Raw genomic sequence first — 18,267 nt, 5'->3', positions numbered from 1 at the left:
TTGATTTTCGGGTTATCCCAAATTTCAACGAATGTTCACAATTAAGCAATAAGTCTTTTCGATTTCAGTTTTCTCGTTTGTTGTTCACCTTTCTGTGGCATGAACAAGTGCCACCTTGCCTAATATATAATATTTTGGCGAAATAGTTCTCTGCTCCTTCCATATTAATATCGGCCTATGATATCGGTTATCGGCCCTGTGAGCGTCGAAATATCGGTATCGGTATCGGCCTGTAAAAATCAATATCGGTCGACCTCTACTTTTTAGTGCACTTTTTACTGCACATGCACAACGCAACTCGAACTGGAACTACCGTTTAAAGAATGTTCAAGACATGCAATTTGCTCATCCACATTGCGCAACACAAGTTGAACTAAAACCCCAGTCTAAACTAGGGGTTCCTAAACAATTTTGACCTCGTATCCCCAAAAGTTCGGAAATCAAGGGCTAAAGAAAAGGATTAAAGGTCATCACTTTGTGACCTAATCTCGATTCAGTCTATTTCCATATGATGGTTATGGTGGCGGTAGATACAGTTTAGGTCGCATCAAATCTTTCGACTTGTGGAGCTCTAGAAGTTTACGACAGTCAAACTTGTGCAAACTACCAATCGAGTTAGTTGGTGGTCAGCTAGCTACTGGTTTTTAGTTGTTTTAGTCCTAGTTCTAGTTGCTCATTATGAAGACCCAATATTTTATACAAGTCTGGCAATTCTATGTACTGGTTAAACATAACATACATTTTTGTGAATTTCTGTATTTTATATTAGGTGCTTCCGGACCATTTGAACGCGGAGATAGTCGCCGGCACCATCATGAGCAAGCAGGACGCCTTGGACTATCTGACGTGGACTTACTTCTTCCGCAGACTACTCATGAATCCGACCTACTACGATTTGGAACGGATCGGTAAGGGTTATACTTTAGGGACCATATTAGCCATTAGCTTATATGTGTTCATATTACTGACCGGTCACAATAGGAACTGAATAGGGGGGGCACCATGCAGCGCATTCGGTGTTAGGAAAGGTCTGGTAACATGGATTTATCATATTTTTGTGTGTTTTTGGGTACACTGGTCGCCAATATTTGTAATATGGCCCATAAATCTCCCAGGGAGGTGGTCGGAATAGCCATTCATGCCATCCAAGTAGTAGGAATGCCCTGAAAATTGTACTCAAACCTGAGTAGAAGCCAAAGTGGACAAACCACTTCAAGTAATGAAATAATTGATGTAATAAAGTAATCAGGTTTAAAACTTCATTGTATGCAACATTTGATATGCCGAAACATCCAGAATGACAAGACCTATGTCTGTGACCAATGTAATATCTGAATAGTGCTTTACATCTCTGAAAAATAAAAGAACAATATCTTTAACTTTCATAACGTAATTTGTTTCTCACGGAAACTCAAGGTTAATAGTAATAGCATCAGTTCGCGACATTTAATGTGAGAATAGCAGTGTACCGGTGCAAAATATTTTCGTCCAATATGCTCAGTAGCTCTGCCACACATTTTAAATATTTTAGTTTTCTTTCATAGTTTTCGTTTCTTTATGTCATGCTGTATACTGTGTAGCAAGATGCACTGTTATGCCTTGAAGTATTCTGAATTCTCTTGTCTATTTCGACGGGATATTTACTTAAGTCAACAGACATTATTAAATGTATTGTTAGATTTCGATGACCCATCGGCGCAGAGCGAAGCAGGTAACGCAGTAGGATGTTTTAGCAACATCTTTGCTGAATGTTGTTCGTTCTTAGATTTTGTAGCGTCGAAAATTCCTTGTTTTCAGTAGTAATGGTAGTATGAGGTTAGACTCTTTTCAGGCATCAAAACATAAACATGCATTTTAGTGCTATCAACATAATGCGATGTGTGAAAATGAGCATATCTTTTCAATTTCAAACTTCTCAAGGGTTATTGTAGACACTGCAGGTAGCACATACCGAAATATATCTGTATATTGTTGTATCCCACCTGGTTATGTGCCAAATACTTAACCTTTTTCTGCAATGCATGCAGTACTTGAAGTCTAGAAGCAAAATCTCCGACATATAACTTCCACTCATTTTTTTCACTTATGTTGGTCACTAATGAAGTACTACTCATCATCGTATTCATCGTAGGGTTTGCCTGCTTGAACTATATGCTCGAGTGGTTATGTTTTTCGGCTATTTCCTCTTTGACTTAATAATTTCATTGGGCAAAACTGCTTGCTTTTTAACCTTTTATGAGTGAAATTGTCATCACCACCTGAATAAAAAGCCATGTATTGCGGTGTCTGAATATGGTTTGGAAAATAGCACCGAAATCTAGTGTCATTGCAGATTTTGTGTTAGTCGCGAAGATACATCATCACACTACACAATTTTTAGACAAAGTTTATAGGTGAAACTGTCATCAGCTAGGTTAAACAGCCCCAGTATGACGTTTACCGAATATGTCCTCACAGAATGCATGTAAGATAGCGTATTGTTGGAGCGTCGGGCTTCTTGAACGGGTCAGACCAAAGACCTGATTAGTAACACTGGTCTCTGTAGCCTTCCCGTTTGGCGCTCAGCATTACCGGGATAGCATGGAAGGGTGGTGCAAGACTTAAAACGCCTTACAAGGCTATATCTGCACCTTCCTTGTCCAGCGGTATATGCGCATCATGTACTCATGGTATGCATATGCACAGATCGTGTGTCGTTGTCTATGCCGCAAAAACATTAAGGACAAAAATATATACCACGTCCTCCTATTCCTACACTGCTTTTCAGACACCGAGCGGATCAATGATTTTCTCACTGATTTGGTCGAAAAGGAAGTGAAAGAGCTCGAGCGCTCGTGCTGCGTCATCGTAGATGAAGACGATGACATCACGATCGAGCCTACGAGCATAGGAAGGATCGCATCGTACTACTACCTAAGCCATCTCACCGTGAGGTAAGTATTGCATTGTAATAGTCCGAGTGTAAAGTATACCAGAAGAAAATAAATATTTTCTTCAAATTTTTACGGGCTATTCGAAAGAATTGTTAGGTTTCACACCAAATTTGTCTCAATTCGAATCCAACATAGTGAAACATTTAGAGTTGGGAAATTTTAAATATATTGACAAAAATGTTTTTCATATTTCGTTGGCAACCCCGTGAAATTGTTAATTTGTCTATAAAGACGATGCGTAGAAAACTTGGTTCAATTCCAGCCAGTAGAAGCGAAATTATTTGGTACAAAATTTTGGATTTGAATAACCAAAAAAGTATTTACGGATTAGGGTGGGTGATTATTTAAATAATAACTATGCAACCACACACCCTAAATACTATTATTATGAATGCGTTACTTTGCTAAGCATCGTTCCATAGAAAACTTAACAATTTCATGGGTTTGCCAGTGAAAAATGAAAGAACAAAATTTTTAGGAATTAAAAATTTTCGAATTGAGCCAAATTGTTTCTCGTCAGTTTCTGTATATCAACAATAAAATAACGAAATATTAGGTATGGCTACGCTGATAAAGACCTCTTCTGATAATCGGAAAGGGAATTCCTGCGGACTTGCATACTAGCCTCAAACGCTTGCAAAAACACCTTTGATATAACGGGATATATCTTAAATTCTACTGGTGATAGAGCGTTACGGATTGATTTTGTGAAGAGCACATGCCCGCGCCATCGTATTAACATCGAAATAACAGCCAACAGTCCAGTATAAACCGCAATACATCTACTATTGTGAATTTCGCAGGATGTTATGCGAGGAAATGGGCCCTGGCGCTACCATTTCAGAAATACTTCAGATGCTCACAGACGCAAAAGAATACAGCGAATTGCCAGTCAGGCATAACGAAGATATCATCAACAAGTAAGACCTCACAAAGTATAGCTAATCAAGTATAAGAATCCTGCCCTTTGTGAATGTGGATATATCAGAAGACGTTGAAACAGTGGATTTGATATGTAACCTTTATCTATCAATTATACCTTTCTTGTTTACAGCAGGGCTGTAATCACAAGTCACAAGTCGATCTCACTTTTATAGTTTTGACTCGAGTTTCAATTCACCGTTGAGTCAATTTCGAGTCAGTGATTAGAGGGTCGAGTCCGAGTCATAGTGCTGTGACTCGAGTCAAAGTCATTGTGTTCACCGTTCACTTTCGAGTACAATCCCGTTCAACCCACATTTTCAACTGCTCGAGTGATATAGAAGGACTTACATTACCCGAATATTTTTTGCTGACACTCGTCAGGGGTAATCGTCAGCAACTAGTAGAGGATTGGAAAGAACATTGTATATCAACAATCGTATCACAAAATATGACGTCACCAGCATGAAATTTCGAATGAGACAGCGTTCAATGTACTATTTTGAGGTGGTACGCGAACTCCTTTTGTTGACAGAGTTCCAATTCTCTACTAGTTGCCGACGATTACCCCTGACGAGTGTCAGCCGAAAATTTATTTAAGTTTATTTCAATATGAATATACTGCTCAATGTTTCATATTCTGTGATATGACCAATCGTGGTTTACAGCATTCCACAAGTGAAATAGATTTTCGAAACTGTAATGCCAGTTTATACATCAACTCTTATCGGCAAGGAGCCTATAATTTCAGTAATCCACAAAATCATCTGCAGCATGCCACCACTGTTACTGTGCAACACGTTTCAGGAACATCTCCGAGCATCTGCCTCTCGAAGTCAACCCGGACACGTTTGGCTCGTCAAGCACCAAAGCCCATCTCTTGTACCAGTCCCATTTTTCGCGCATCAAAATGCCCTCCTCCGACTACATTACCGACCTGAAATCGGTGCTGGATCAGTCGTTCAGGATTTTGCAAGTAAGCTTTCGTATTTAGCGCATGCACTTTTTACAGTGCCACGCTTCCTCTCGTGCAGGGGTTCTCAACCAAATGATATCAACGGCGATTTTTTTTACCTAGAAAACGTAAGATTTTGACCTCACCTATGTAAATTAGGCGTTTTCCCATAAAATCTTAGAATTGTACTACTTATCTTCATTTCTGGTTGGAACTGTGTGTCATTACGAAGTAGTTAGGCCTGAGCTAACTTTTTCGACTTGAAAACTGACAAATTTTTACATGAAAAACTTTATTTGAATAAATCTGGACATATGAAGAATTCCAGTAGTTATATCACGCATTATGGGAAAAGTAATTAAAATTTGTCGTAGTACAACGAAAGATACTTTCCTACATTCTCGTGTCGAAAGTGTCTGTCCTTACGAAGTAGCTTGCCAAGAATGGAGAAAGGACGTTCAACAGCAGCAGTTGTTGGCTGACAACACTCAAGTTGTGTGTACACTGCTGGCGAGAAACCATGTTGTCTACATCACAATTTTTCATCATGCGGTTCTTGATATACAAACCAATGCCGATTGTTCCCGCAGATTTGCTTCAGTTGAGTATTGCGGTACGTTGAGCATCACACCATGACAACCTGTTTTATTTGGTTGTTTATGATTCACAATGAACAGACGATGGGTCGTCTACAACGGTAGGCCTATTAAGTAGGCTACAAGCTGTAAAATATCAATGATAAGTTCACCCACAGTGCAAACAGCTATACAAACGAAATGCTGGTTGCAAAAAAATTTTGACTTTGTAAACAATTTTGACCTTTTGTTGACCTAACGCTACAATTTTGAAAAAGTTTTGACTTTTTTTGACATGTCAGTGATAACATAAAACGCATGTGTCGATATGCAAGGTATATTTGTCAGATCGAGGTCCGGTAATGTTGACGGCTGATTAGAATCATCATGACGATGCAGCAAATTAGGTTGCATATATGACTTTTGTTTCTTTCAGGCCATGATTGACATCAGCGCAGACCAAGGCATGTTGATCACGACACTCAGACTTACGCAAATCGTACAGATGGTGGCGCAAGCTATCTGGTTTGATAACCCGAGTAACTTGCTGACGATACCTTACATCGAAAAAGGGAACCTGGATATTTTCAAGTGAGCATGGCGTCTTTGTGTAGCTGTATATTCTTGTTTTGAGGTTTTACAAGTTTCTGTTACTTGTGTATGCACAGGTTGCCTTTACTTTGTGATTAGTGCTGGACACCAGACTTAACTAGGCATCTACAGTCTCCAATCAAGATGTAATTATGCAGGGTTGTGACCATGTCACAAGGTCCCGAGTCACAAGTCAATTTTACTTATAGTCATGTTTAAACCACTTTCGTTTATAATATCGTAATTTTCCTCACTCTTAACAGTTTCTGGCCCTAATTTCCAAGTATCAGGACTGATAGACGAAATGCCAATCATGCGGTGACTTAACTATTCTTCGAAGTTACAATGAGATGTCAGTCTTGGCCGTCCTAGTCTCGAGATGTTTGACTTGGTTCGAGCCATGCACAATGACTCGATTACAAGTCCGAGTCAGCAAAAGATCGCGAGTCAAGTCGAGTCATGACTCGCGTCATTACAGCCCAGCAATTATTGTCCTTTTTCTGTGTTTTCGGCGTTTCCAAACGAAATCGTTCTCTCAATCCTTAATCCATGCGATTATTTCTCAGTCGAATCCTGTACCGGCGATCGCCGGTGAGACATCTGCCACAACTGATGGCGGTCTACAAACAGAAGCCAGATGACGTCAGGGATGTACTTGCGTCTGAATTTGCTTCGAGTCAAGTGAAAAAGGTAAGGGATTGACTATGCAGAGTCAAGTTTCAATGTAAAGGCTGGTTTCGATCAACAATTCTGCGGATCATATTTAGACTGTTAAGCTCCAATATTTTCGGCTGATGCTCGTCAGGTGCAATCGTCAGCAACTAGTAGAGAAGTGGAAAGAACATTGTATATCAACAATCGTATCACAAAATATGACGTCACTGGCATGAGATTTCGAATAATCGGATCGAAGTCAAGCCCTAACTTATTTGACTTGACTCGGTCTTGATTGAAAAATATGGAATGAGTCGGAAAGAAATTTTCAAGTTATGGAATTTATGTTTCTGATATGGTTAATTCCATCATCTGTGACATCACGGACGAAACAACTTCGGTATGCCCTTAAACTGTGGTCACAATGCCATTGACTGGCATTGTAGTATCATTAGAAATCAGTCTAGTGTATAACAACTAAAGGTGGACGAAACTTGGTTACAAATTTCTTTTACGCTCTGGAACATTTTTTCTCTACATCAACATGAGGTTTTTATAGACTTCATGCAGCATTGCAGTCAATAAATGTCACTCAAGTTGAATAATAGGTGCTCCTATGCTATATTGAATGGAGCATGCTCTGTGTGCAGCATTTTTTATCAATTACCGCAATGACTTATATCGTTTAATAGTTTAGTACAGATGTGATGTGTAATTAAGTGATGATTAGGGAAGTTTTTTTGTGACATCAAAATAAGTGTATATTTTGTCAAAATTGTAGCGTTAGGTCAAAAAATTGGTCAAAATTGTTTATAAAGTAAAAAAAATTTGCAGCCTGCATTTCGTTTGGATCGTAGATGTTTGCGCTGTCGGTGAGCTTATCATGTGACATTTTACAGCTTGTAGCCTACTTTATAAGCCTATCGTTGTAGACGGCCCATTGTCTGCTCATTGTGAATCATAAACGGCCAGATGAAACAAATAGGTTGACATGGTGTTATGCTCAACGTACCACAATATCCTAACTGAAGCAAGACTGCTAGGGCATTGGTTCTTTTATCAAGAAGCGCATGATGAAAAAGTGACGATGTAGCCACTAGCCACCATTGTCAGAATGAAGCAACACGGTTTGTCAGCCAACAATTGCTGCTGTTGAACGTTCTTTCTCCATTCTTGGCAAGCTACTTAGTAAGGACAGACACTTTCTACCCGATAAATGTAGGAAAGTATCTTTCGTTGTACCGCAACAAATTTTAATTACTTCTCCCATAATGCGTGATGTAACTACTGGAATTCTTCATAGGTCCAGATTTCGTTAAAACGAAGTTTTTCATGTAAAAATTTGAAAGTTTTCAAGTCAAAAGAGTTAGCTCAGGCCTAGCTACTTTGTAAGGATAGACAGTCTCAACCAGAAATGAAGATAAGTGGTACAATTCCAACATCATGTGCGAAAACACCTAATTTTCTTACATTTGGTCTAAATTAAGTCTTTTAATGCCAAAAATTGTAAAAAATTTTAGGTCAGAAGCATCCGTTTTTCGGGTTAAAATAAATCTTGTGCTTTTCAGATTTGTGACTACATCAAAAATCTTCCGGAAGTCCACGTTTCCTTGAGGGTCAAGGGCGTTTGGGACGATCCCAAATTGAAACATGTCACCGTCCCGGCCACTCACGGTGAGAATAAGACCTCGGCACTGTCCGTGATGGGTGTCTTTATTTTTATCTTTTCTGTTTTGCGGGGTCATGGATATATATTATTCTGTTAAAGTAATGAAACCGAATTCGTATTTATGCGCGCTTGATTTCTGCAAAAATGATCCCCTCTGCACCATAGAATGCAGGGTTGTAATGACTCGAGTAATGAATCGACTCGAGTCACGATACTTTGATGACTCGATTAATTTTCTCAAAATACGGTAATGACTCGACTTGGACACGAGTCATTGCGCATGACTCGAACCAAGTCATTTGACTCGAGACTCAGACGGCCAAGACCGACATTTCATTATAATTTCGAAGAACAGAAAAGTAACCACACTATTGGGGTTACGTCTATTGGTACTGGTACTTGAAAATGCGACCAGAAACAGTTAAAAGTGAGGAAAATTAGTATATATAAATGCGAACCATTCAATATCAACAAACAGAGTTATAAAAAGTGGGTTTACAAGACTTTAACTGGAAACTGAGCAGTCAACACAATGACTTGGACTCGGACTCGAGTCATAATACCATGACTTGGACTCGAACCTCTGCTCGATGACTTGGACTCGGACTTGACTCGGTGCTGAATTGAAATGACTCGACTTGACTCGAGTCAAAACCATAAAAGTGAGAATGGCTTGTGTCTCGGAGCTTTGTGACTTGGTTACAACCCTGATAAAATGTTACCGATGGCCATTCTGTTTTGTCGTAAATTACTTTTCGGCATCGTATTTCGATCGGTTTACGATTATGTTGTTCTTGTGCAGGAGTTGGGGTTCGTGTGAAAAGCTCGTGGGTTAATATTCACGTAGATCAGGAGTATCATGTCGAGGTGACGCTACGAAGGATGAACAAAGGAGTAAGTGTGGTCTATTGTTGTCTGTTCACTTCATAGTTTGTCAGGCTATTCTCTCATGAACTTAGTCTATTTATGTGTTATAATTAGGACTAGCTTTCGTGTGACTGCAATGAATATAATGCCAGCTCTAGATCAAACTGAATATAATTTGGTATTTTTAGACCGTACTTATTTCATTGCACTTTGTGACCAGCTGTGGGCAGGGCTCGCACTTCATTATGGAGTGCAAGATGAGTTCAACTCACCCTTGTTTGTTCAAACAGATAAACTAGGGGTTACAAGCCTATTTTGGAGTATCAAATTCCACAAAATAGATCAGCGATTTCCAAGTCGAGCATCGCGGTTTAACTGCTTCATAGCTGATAAATGAGCAAAATTTATCACTAGGGCAAGTTTTTGCAACTTTTTCGACTTTTTTTTACAGCTTCCGGCAAATTTCTAAATGCTCAGAAGTTATGCAGTATGGTGTTGAGCTGTTTGGAGGATTCTTATGTTGCAACTTTTTGCTTTTTCGGTTTTTCATGCAAGTTTTTTCGATTCTTCACGCAACTTTTAGCAAGTTTTTTCGATTTTTCATTCTAATAACTTTTACTGCAAATATTTGGCACTATATGTGAATAGATCGCTCGATTATGTCACTGTCGTTTAAATTTGAGGTCCTTTGTGATTTGACGTAGATATTCAGGCCGGGCCGACGAAAATTATATTTTCACTGGGTCATTTTTTTCAGGCCATTGATTTTGTTGAAGTGGCCAACACTGAGTTGTGCGACGGTGCCTTGCATACGGATTGATTCGAGTATCTCATAGCCAATTATTTTTCATGGAACTTGTCCATAAATGCAACTTTATAGTACAAATTTTGTGAAAAATAGTTGCAAATTTCCACGGATTTGACTGCGACAAAAACTTGCCATAGTTATCGCGCAAAACCTGAGCACACTGCCTGGAATTCAACTTGCATTGCGATATTACATCTCAGGATCTGTCGCTCACAACTTGAATGGATAGTTAGTCCATTTAGAAACAATGAATCCGGCAATTTTTCTGCAGAAGAACAACTCATTGATGTACAAATCCCGTTCTTTAAAGCGCTGTTTCAACGAAAATGGATGAAAAACTGCTGTCTCATTGCCAATCCTATATCATGATAGGTACAATCGTACAAAGTAATTCTAGTTTGATTGCCGCTTGTATGTTGGTATCTATGTGAACATAGCTTCTTCGTTTTGACTGTAATTAAAACCTATGCTTGAGAGAGACTGCTTGGTATTGACGACAACGCAGGAACTTTTGTCAACAATGCAATATAACCTCGTATGTTTGTGTAAATAAGCATCCCATTGCAATAATTTTGATATCAAAAAGCAACTATTTTGTAAGTGTGCCGCGAGCATTTATAATTGTTGTAGCGTGCCACACGACAAAAGAAAGTTTGGGAACCGTTGTCCTAGATAATTGCGAATTCGTGAATCTCAATTTCAAATCCTGGTTTCTGCATAGCACGATGGAAAAGCCATGACCCCGCGTTTTCCGAAACCGAAACTGGAAGGTTGGTTTCTGCTGCTGGCCGACGTCGAGCATAAGGAGGTGTTGGCTTTGAAGAGAATCCAAACCCTGCGCGGTATAGCCACAGAAGCGCTGTCATTCTTCGCAGACAACATGGAAAGGTCGGTAACATTTGTCGTTCAACGAAGTGGGCTGAAAATTTGAAATTACAGGGCACTTCCTAGCGACTGACGTAAAAATCGCCAATTACACTAGAAATTTGTACAAGTTTCGGGAATACATTCAGTTGCCGTGATACAGAGGTTATTTCTCCCAGTTTTCATGGAAATTTCACTCATAATAGTAAATCCAACGACTTTTGATATACGAAGTTGTTTTGAAATCTCTACCGGTTGCCGACGATTACCCCTGACGAGTGTCAACCGAAAATATTCGGGCTCATTTCAATATCAATATACTATTCAAATGTATTGTAAACTTGTGAATTGACAAAAGTGTTTTAAAAACAACTTTCTATGTCACAAAATCAAAAGTGTAAAACCTCCTAAGTTGTTTCGCCTAAAAAATTGTTAGGTAAAAGATGAAGTAGTCTGATATATAACTACTCGAGTATGTAATGCAAGTAGATAAATATTATTCCAAGTAATTGGAAAAAATAGAAGTGCTTCATAACTGGCTGGCTCTTTCGCCAAATTTGTGTGAATGGTGAATTTTAGCTTTTGTCTTATCTCTGCGACAACCCCAAAATTTTTGCAGACTAGAATTAAATAATACATTGCTATTTTGAATAAGCAAAATGAATTCCATTGCGTGTCAACATTTGTGTTGAGCTCTGCAATTGCAGACGATTGTTCAAGATTACTATCACATGGAAAATATTCGGGATAATTTAGATGTATGAATATTAGGGGTCTTCAAAAATGACTTTTTTTTCTCAAATTGTACTGGCTACTCGATAAAATTGTTGGGTTACCTAATTTAAGCCTACACACCAAATTTGGTTCAATTCCAGCCAGTGGAAGCGGAGTTATTGCCGTCGAAAAATTTCGATTTGAATAAAATAGTATTTACGGTGATCAATTCTTTAATTATTTATTATAGGTGTGCCCACCGTAAATACTATTTTATTCAAATCGAAATTTTTCGACAGCAATAACCCCGCTTCCACTGGTTTGAATTGAGCAAGATTTGGTGACCATCGTTTCTACACACAACCTAACAGAAATTTTTTTAAATTTACTTATAATAAATAGAAACTTCGTTTTCCTGTAGTAATGCAGCTACTGGCTGGAATTGAACTAAATTTGGTATGTAGGATTAAATTAGATAAACTAACAATTTTATCAAGTAGCCAGTATAATTTGAAAAAAGAATTCATTTTTGAAGACCCCTAACGAATATATTATTCCAGGCTACCTGCAACTTCGGGGATTGTTGAATTCGGCACTTGGCCCCCCCAATCCTAACCTAGCCCTACTCTCACCGTAACCCCTAGCCAGATGCGGTTAGCATGGTTGTAACCAAGTCACAAGTCAATCTCACTTTTATAGATTTGACCCGAGTCAAATCGAGTCATTTTCAATTCACCACCGAGTCAAGTCCGAGTCCAAGTCAGTGAGTTGAGGGTCGAGTCCAAGTCATTACGTTCACTGTTCCGTTTTCAGTTTAACCCGGTTCAACCCACTTTTTAAACTCTGTTCAAGTGATATAGAATGGTTCGCATTCGTAATATCGTAATTTTCCTCAGTCTTAATAGCTTCTGGCCCTATTTTCGAAGTATCAGGTTTGATAGAAGAAATACCAATCATGTGGTGACTTTACTATTCTTCGAAGTTACAATGAAATGTCTGTTACGACCCTGGCATTACATCTCTAACGCCAAATTCTCTTGTAACCACATATAATGATATATTGAAGTCCTGTGTCTCCAAGAGACAATTCCAGAACTTTTTGCTTCAGTTGAACATTTGTATCTTCTGTGCATTCCAGGAGGATACTCTCAGTGTGGCTCATATCGGATTCATACATGGGCCTGGACCAGCGGTATGAAGTCAGAATGAACGTAATACCAGCAATGACACAGCTACCAGCATCCAACGATATGTCGAACATGACGTAGCGCAGTCTTGGCATCGTCTGTTGTGTGTCTCGAAATTTGGATGTGGAGTTCATTGTGTCTATTTTTTCGGTGATTTTTGGGACAGTGAAATATGAGTAATTATGGAAGCATTTGCGACGATAAGTGTCTAGTTTTGTGTTGGCAATAAAGTGTTTTCGATTTCTGTGCTAGGTGGTTGGGTATCAGGGGAATAGTGGGGTGACTTGACTTTTTTTCCCCGGGACAACGGGCAATAATTATCGCTGTTGTGTTGCGATTTCTGTGCTGAGTAGGGCTGAATAATTCTAATGATTCAATCCGTGTAGTGAGAGGTGACCTTTCCGAGAAGCCTACTCAAATTATATGCTCCTTGCCAGGAAGAGTTAATTTATCAATGATAATTCTAGTTTCAGTACTATTTTCCACTGTGTGAGCAGACAGCATACTAAACGTGTAGTACAAAGCTATGAAAGTTAGTGAATATGGCATCTCTGTGAAGTCGTGAAAACTTGTAGCATTGTCGCTAAGTGCAGTGATATAGATATGGTCTAAAAAATACAAAATAATATTTACTCTACTGCAGAACTGGCCTTGTATTATTCGTGGTCTCATAAAAGGTATATATTCAAACTCTCAACATTATGCGTACTGCTGTGGGATCATCATGAGTGAGGCTCGACTCGGCTGGGTTCCGAATCGAATCACTCAAGTAAGATAATCGTTTAAGGGGCTAGGCTACCCCACGAAGTGGGAAATGAGTCATACACCCATGACTTTGATACTAATGAAGCAATATTTTTGAAATTTGAACACAAGGTGCTTTGTTGGACATCCTAACTTTGGTGAAAATTTATTGAAAAATGGTCTACGTTTTTTTGACTTCCATTAGATTTTATGATTTTTCAAACTACTTTTTTTGATTAATTTTTTCTGGCAAAATTTTTGAGTGAAATTTCTTCTGGGTTTTTATTATAGATTCTAATTACCCCAAATTTCCTGATGAAACTTTTTTCTGCCTCAAAAATGATTCATAACTTTCAAGGTATGGAAAAGAGAAAATTGCGAGAAAAAGTCACTTTAATTTCGTAACATGTAAAAGTCACACTATCACTTTAAAAATCGAAAATTTCATACAGTTATTAGTCCGAAAAGCGCCAGGATGCTATATTTTCATCCTGTATTGCAGATTTTTCTGTTTTGGACTGCCCTGTCCATTCGCACGCTGTTCTGAATAAGTTGATTTCCATTCTTTGAAATCACTTTTCCCTTCATGATTTCCCACGATTTGCAATAGTCGACAATAATACGGTGAATGGCTCGAACAAAATCCGATGCCGTGCTTAATTTCATGTCTTGTCAAATGCCATGACAGTTTGATAGATGTGTCACTCCAATCCAGCCTCTAACAGTGATCAATATCTTCTTTGGTCGGCAAGAAACAGTCACCAAATCCAGTCACTGACAACTTACGAACCACCAGCTGCAAAGTGCTGAGACCCGCATACTGTTTGTTTTGATCTGTTGTAACGCATCAGAATTTAAAACAATGCCCTTGTTGGACGAAATGGGCTTCCAACCCCTGTCATATACCGACCAAAAATATATTTAACCAGGACTAAATCGTTATGCAGCATTTTGACGGTCGGCAGTCATCATCATCAGAACATTCATTCAGTACCAATGATCTATATCTACGTAATATAAGGCAGTGTTGGGATTAAGTCACTACCTTCGAGTCATTGCACATTTTGACTCGAGTCAAGTCAAGTCACTCGTTTTTGGACGTGACTCAAGTCAAACTGATTTTTCGAAGTATGAGTGTATGACGATTCGAAGTCATAACATTTTGCTCGCTGCGTTAAGGACATATTAATTGGCCATTGATCTTAAATTAAATAACTATAACACTGGTCAACACATATTTTTAGGCAGACAAAGTAAGAGTGATTTTGGGGGTTCTGAAGGGCACTGATTCTGAATATGACCTTAGTTTTTTCAAATTGACTCTTGTTGTGAAGATAATCCATGGGGGTATTTTGACCAAAATCTCCCATTTTCAGGGTAATGACTGGATATAAAATCGGCTTAGTCGTACTATATAGTTTAGAAATTAAATCTACTTGTTATTTTTACACACAAAAGACTATTTTAAATCAAAATACAGCAACAGCACTATATTTAGGGGTATTAGATTTATCATAATTAAATACATTCACGGGATATCATGAACATAAATAAACTCTAGTCATGTATATGAGTATTTACGTAGATACTCGAATAACGTGGCATTATAGTTCAATCAGTTTTACGTCAACCACTTATTGTAAATTTGAAATAATCAGTTGGAATACAATATTATTGATATATGTTAAATTGAAATTGTGTTTTGTACGATTTTCGCCAGTAAGCTATTTAGTGCAGTTTCTCGAAAGGTTCCGGCAATGGTCTGACATAATATGTTCAATGGTTCATATCATCTGCCCTGCTATCTTTCTTTTGTTGTTCTGAGGTCTTGTTAGAACCTCTACCCTTGCTAATCAACAAGATGATCGGAAAATATACCAAGATGACTGAACAGGAAGTGAACTTTAATGCTCATGTTTGTTCCAAGTTTTCGATATGCAGTTACGAATTTTCGGACCAACTGTTTGTAGTTCGGTGCTTTGTGATCAGCTAAAAAGTTTCATTTACTACATCTTAGGAGACATTACATGCTGTGAACTCCTCTTAATGTGAAATTGGAATCTTTCATCGGTATTCGAATATACCAGATACCAGATTTATGCTTCTCGTTTGATGGGGTTACTAGGTATACCCGCTTTGTTGATTCAGTGGAAAATTATCCATTTACCAGTCAAAAGAAATGAGACACATATGAATATAGTAGTTAATCCTTTCAAGGACAAATTTTATAGTTAATATTGATAGATTGACTGAGAATGACATGAGGGTTCTTCATAGTCAATTAGCCATTTATGCGCAGTATGAAATTAGAAAAAACTACGATTTTCTTCCTACCAAGCGAAATATTTAAGGGTGAATACAGTAATTTTGGGCTTTTATAGGGGTATAAATATCTTCTGACAGAGAGCCAATCAGACAAAACCAATGTGATATTCGTAATCAGCAACCTCAAAAACCCCAGAAACGGCTCTCAGATGTTCTGCCTAAAAAAAAATCATTTTGTTGGCCAGTGTAATATATTGTTAAATACATACAAAAAGGCGCGGTATCACTCACGCACACGTAGAACTGCCAAAAGGATACTTGAGAAGCTGTAGCTACATGCTACAGTCTGTTATTGTCATCCCTTATTGAAGATCGTATACGAAGCAAAGTTACAACAAATTGATATCGTGCCATACACTACCCAGTACCCACCCATCTACACATCCGTGAAAATATAAACGCATAAACCATGATCGTTCGAGCTGAGCACTGAGCCGTCTAAGACAGTGCTTCTCAACCTTTTTCACCTCGCACACAGGTAAAATTCAGAAAAATATGTGGCGGACCAGTGGACTGTCAGGCCTACTGTATTATTATGAGTTTATGTGGTGGAAATCGATGACCTCGACAATAAACTCAGTATCGTCCTTGAAAATAATGTCTGGAGTGTGTTCCTGATAGAGACTGCAAACCAGGAATGTGACTTCACCATGTGATACCTTCGAAGCAACAGCGTGACAAGTCCAAACAAAAGACATCTCCGACTCATTGCTCGACAATATTTCTCTTCGTATGCACAGGAGGTTGGATTGCTTGACTTCACTTTCAGAAAATAGCAATCTGGAACGTGACAATTCCAGATACATCCTCTATCTTACTAATGACGGTGCCCACTGCTACACGTACTTGACCAGTCGAAATGTTATGCGATAGCTTGCAGTTGTTTCCGTTCATGCATTCCTGAAACGCTTTGTATACCAAGCATCCGGTTGAGGTAAAGGGTCTTTCTGGTTCAAAATTATTCATATTGCTTGACACTATCTGACCCACTGCCAACCAGCAATTGCGTTCGCGTCTCTCATCATCGTGGGACACAACTACAAAGCTTATAACAAAGTGGATGTGGAAGAATTCTATGGACTGAAGGTTATTTTCAGAACAAAGGGAAGTAACAAAACGTACGAATGTCATGGAATACCAGTGGCGAATTAATTGGCGTATTGTTACCTGCAAATGTTTTAAGTGTTGTGTAATTGGATCAGTTACATGCCACGAGGTCCGACTATATACATAGCTTGATTAATGTGTGTGTTATACCATCAAATCAGCTTTAACCACAAGAAATATGCCGCACACAACTATAATCCCATGTGCATGGTGAACTTCGATTTTGTGTCACATCTGGAATCTTTCATTATGATCTCACCGTTGACATTATATCGTTATAGTGCTCTTCATTGGTAGGGCTACACAAAAATTGTAATACTCAAATCTGAATCGAGCATTATAATTCCAATGATTCTAGTTGGGTAGTCAGAGACATACTATCGAGTATACTGAAATGATCTACGCTACTTGCCTAGTCATTTCTATCAATTGGATCATTTTGATGTTATTCTGGATTAGCGGTTATGTAAGGAGATGTGGTACCGATGAGACATTGGGACCGAAAATACTTGAAAAACCTCCGCGATAATCCCATGATTACAGTACGCGAATTTACTTACACAGGCATACTGGCAGAATCTTTCCTCACATGCAAAAAAACTCCGACCTGCGTGTGTTATGGGGTCTGTGACAAATGATTTACGTGTTAGGGGTTGTAAAATAAATTTGGATCGACATATACATTTTTCGATATCACTTTCCACACTAACAAACGAGCCATAATTTTTGATGTGAAGTATAGGGGTTGGTATCAGGTGTAACCGTTCGGTCGTTGTCCTCGCTATCTGACTGAACTAAGTTACTTCAGGTCAGTGTTGGGATCAAGTCACTACCTTCGAGTCACGAGTCACTTCGAGTCATTGCACATTTTGACTCGAGTCAAGTCAAGTCAATCGATTTTTAAAGGTGACTCGAGTCAAGTCAAGTCACTCGATTTTTGGAGGTGACTCGAGTCAAGTCGAGTCAAGTCAAGTCAAGTCACGAGTCAAGTCACATTTCAAGTCAAGTTGGCTTTTCAAAGTATGAGGCGTGATTACGTCATTTCAATTTGCTAGCTGTCTGATATTGATTGATTGGTTATTGATTCCGAACCGATGAACGAATATAGAGTTAAATATACATACACGCAAGAAGGCGCTGCATCGCTCACATATACGTGAAACTGTTAAACTGCGCAATTGCATAGTCTCAGTTTATAGTTACCAGCCGAAATAGAGAATAGAGAAAAAATTGATAAGATGCAATACATTACCCATTTACAAATGGATATGATACAATTCGAGCCTGCGTCAATGGTTGAGAACTATAAACTATATTCGAATTCAATTTCAATAGAACAAGAGGTTTGGCTGA

The 18,267-nt window shown here is 38.6% G+C and overlaps 1 protein-coding gene and 1 long non-coding RNA gene across 5 annotated transcripts in view; one reads left to right on the top strand and one right to left on the bottom strand.

The window, feature by feature from the left end:
* LOC145435605 (activating signal cointegrator 1 complex subunit 3-like) overlaps window positions 1-12,986 on the top strand; it is a 193,456-nt gene extending 180,470 nt beyond the window's left edge. Inside the window, exons 38-47 of one of the 4 annotated variants that reach the window (XM_080312889.1) lie at window positions 770-908; window positions 2,768-2,933; window positions 3,737-3,853; window positions 4,662-4,830; window positions 5,821-5,975; window positions 6,542-6,665; window positions 8,198-8,303; window positions 9,101-9,198; window positions 10,695-10,861; window positions 12,690-12,986. In XM_080312889.1, the coding sequence (XP_080169015.1) occupies window positions 770-908; window positions 2,768-2,933; window positions 3,737-3,853; window positions 4,662-4,830; window positions 5,821-5,975; window positions 6,542-6,665; window positions 8,198-8,303; window positions 9,101-9,198; window positions 10,695-10,861; window positions 12,690-12,819 (1,371 nt within the window). In that variant the 3' untranslated portion in view covers window positions 12,820-12,986. Of the gene's footprint in view, window positions 1-769; window positions 909-1,678; window positions 1,816-2,767; window positions 2,934-3,736; window positions 3,854-4,661; window positions 4,831-5,820; window positions 5,976-6,541; window positions 6,666-8,197; window positions 8,304-9,100; window positions 9,202-10,694; window positions 10,862-12,689 lie in introns of those variants that run through there. The other 3 variants (XM_080312888.1, XM_080312890.1, XM_080312891.1) reach the window with 3 other exon arrangements.
* Window positions 12,987-13,822: 836 nt separating this feature from the next.
* Window positions 13,823-17,321, bottom strand: LOC145435622 (uncharacterized). The gene is made up of 2 exons (XR_013913913.1): window positions 14,081-17,321; window positions 13,823-14,046 (listed from the first exon to the last, which is right to left on the bottom strand). It is a non-coding gene; the product is annotated as an uncharacterized LOC145435622 (long non-coding RNA).
* Window positions 17,322-18,267: the final 946 nt, after the last annotated feature.

The sequence above is a fragment of the Botryllus schlosseri genome, chromosome 3 (genome assembly GCF_051294905.1).
Source record: "Botryllus schlosseri isolate E-star chromosome 3, Bs_hap1, whole genome shotgun sequence".
In the NCBI taxonomy this organism is placed as follows: domain Eukaryota; kingdom Metazoa; phylum Chordata; class Ascidiacea; order Stolidobranchia; family Styelidae; genus Botryllus; species Botryllus schlosseri.
The sequence above is the reverse complement of the archived record's forward strand: the minus strand, read 5'-3'. Positions and strand labels throughout refer to the sequence as shown.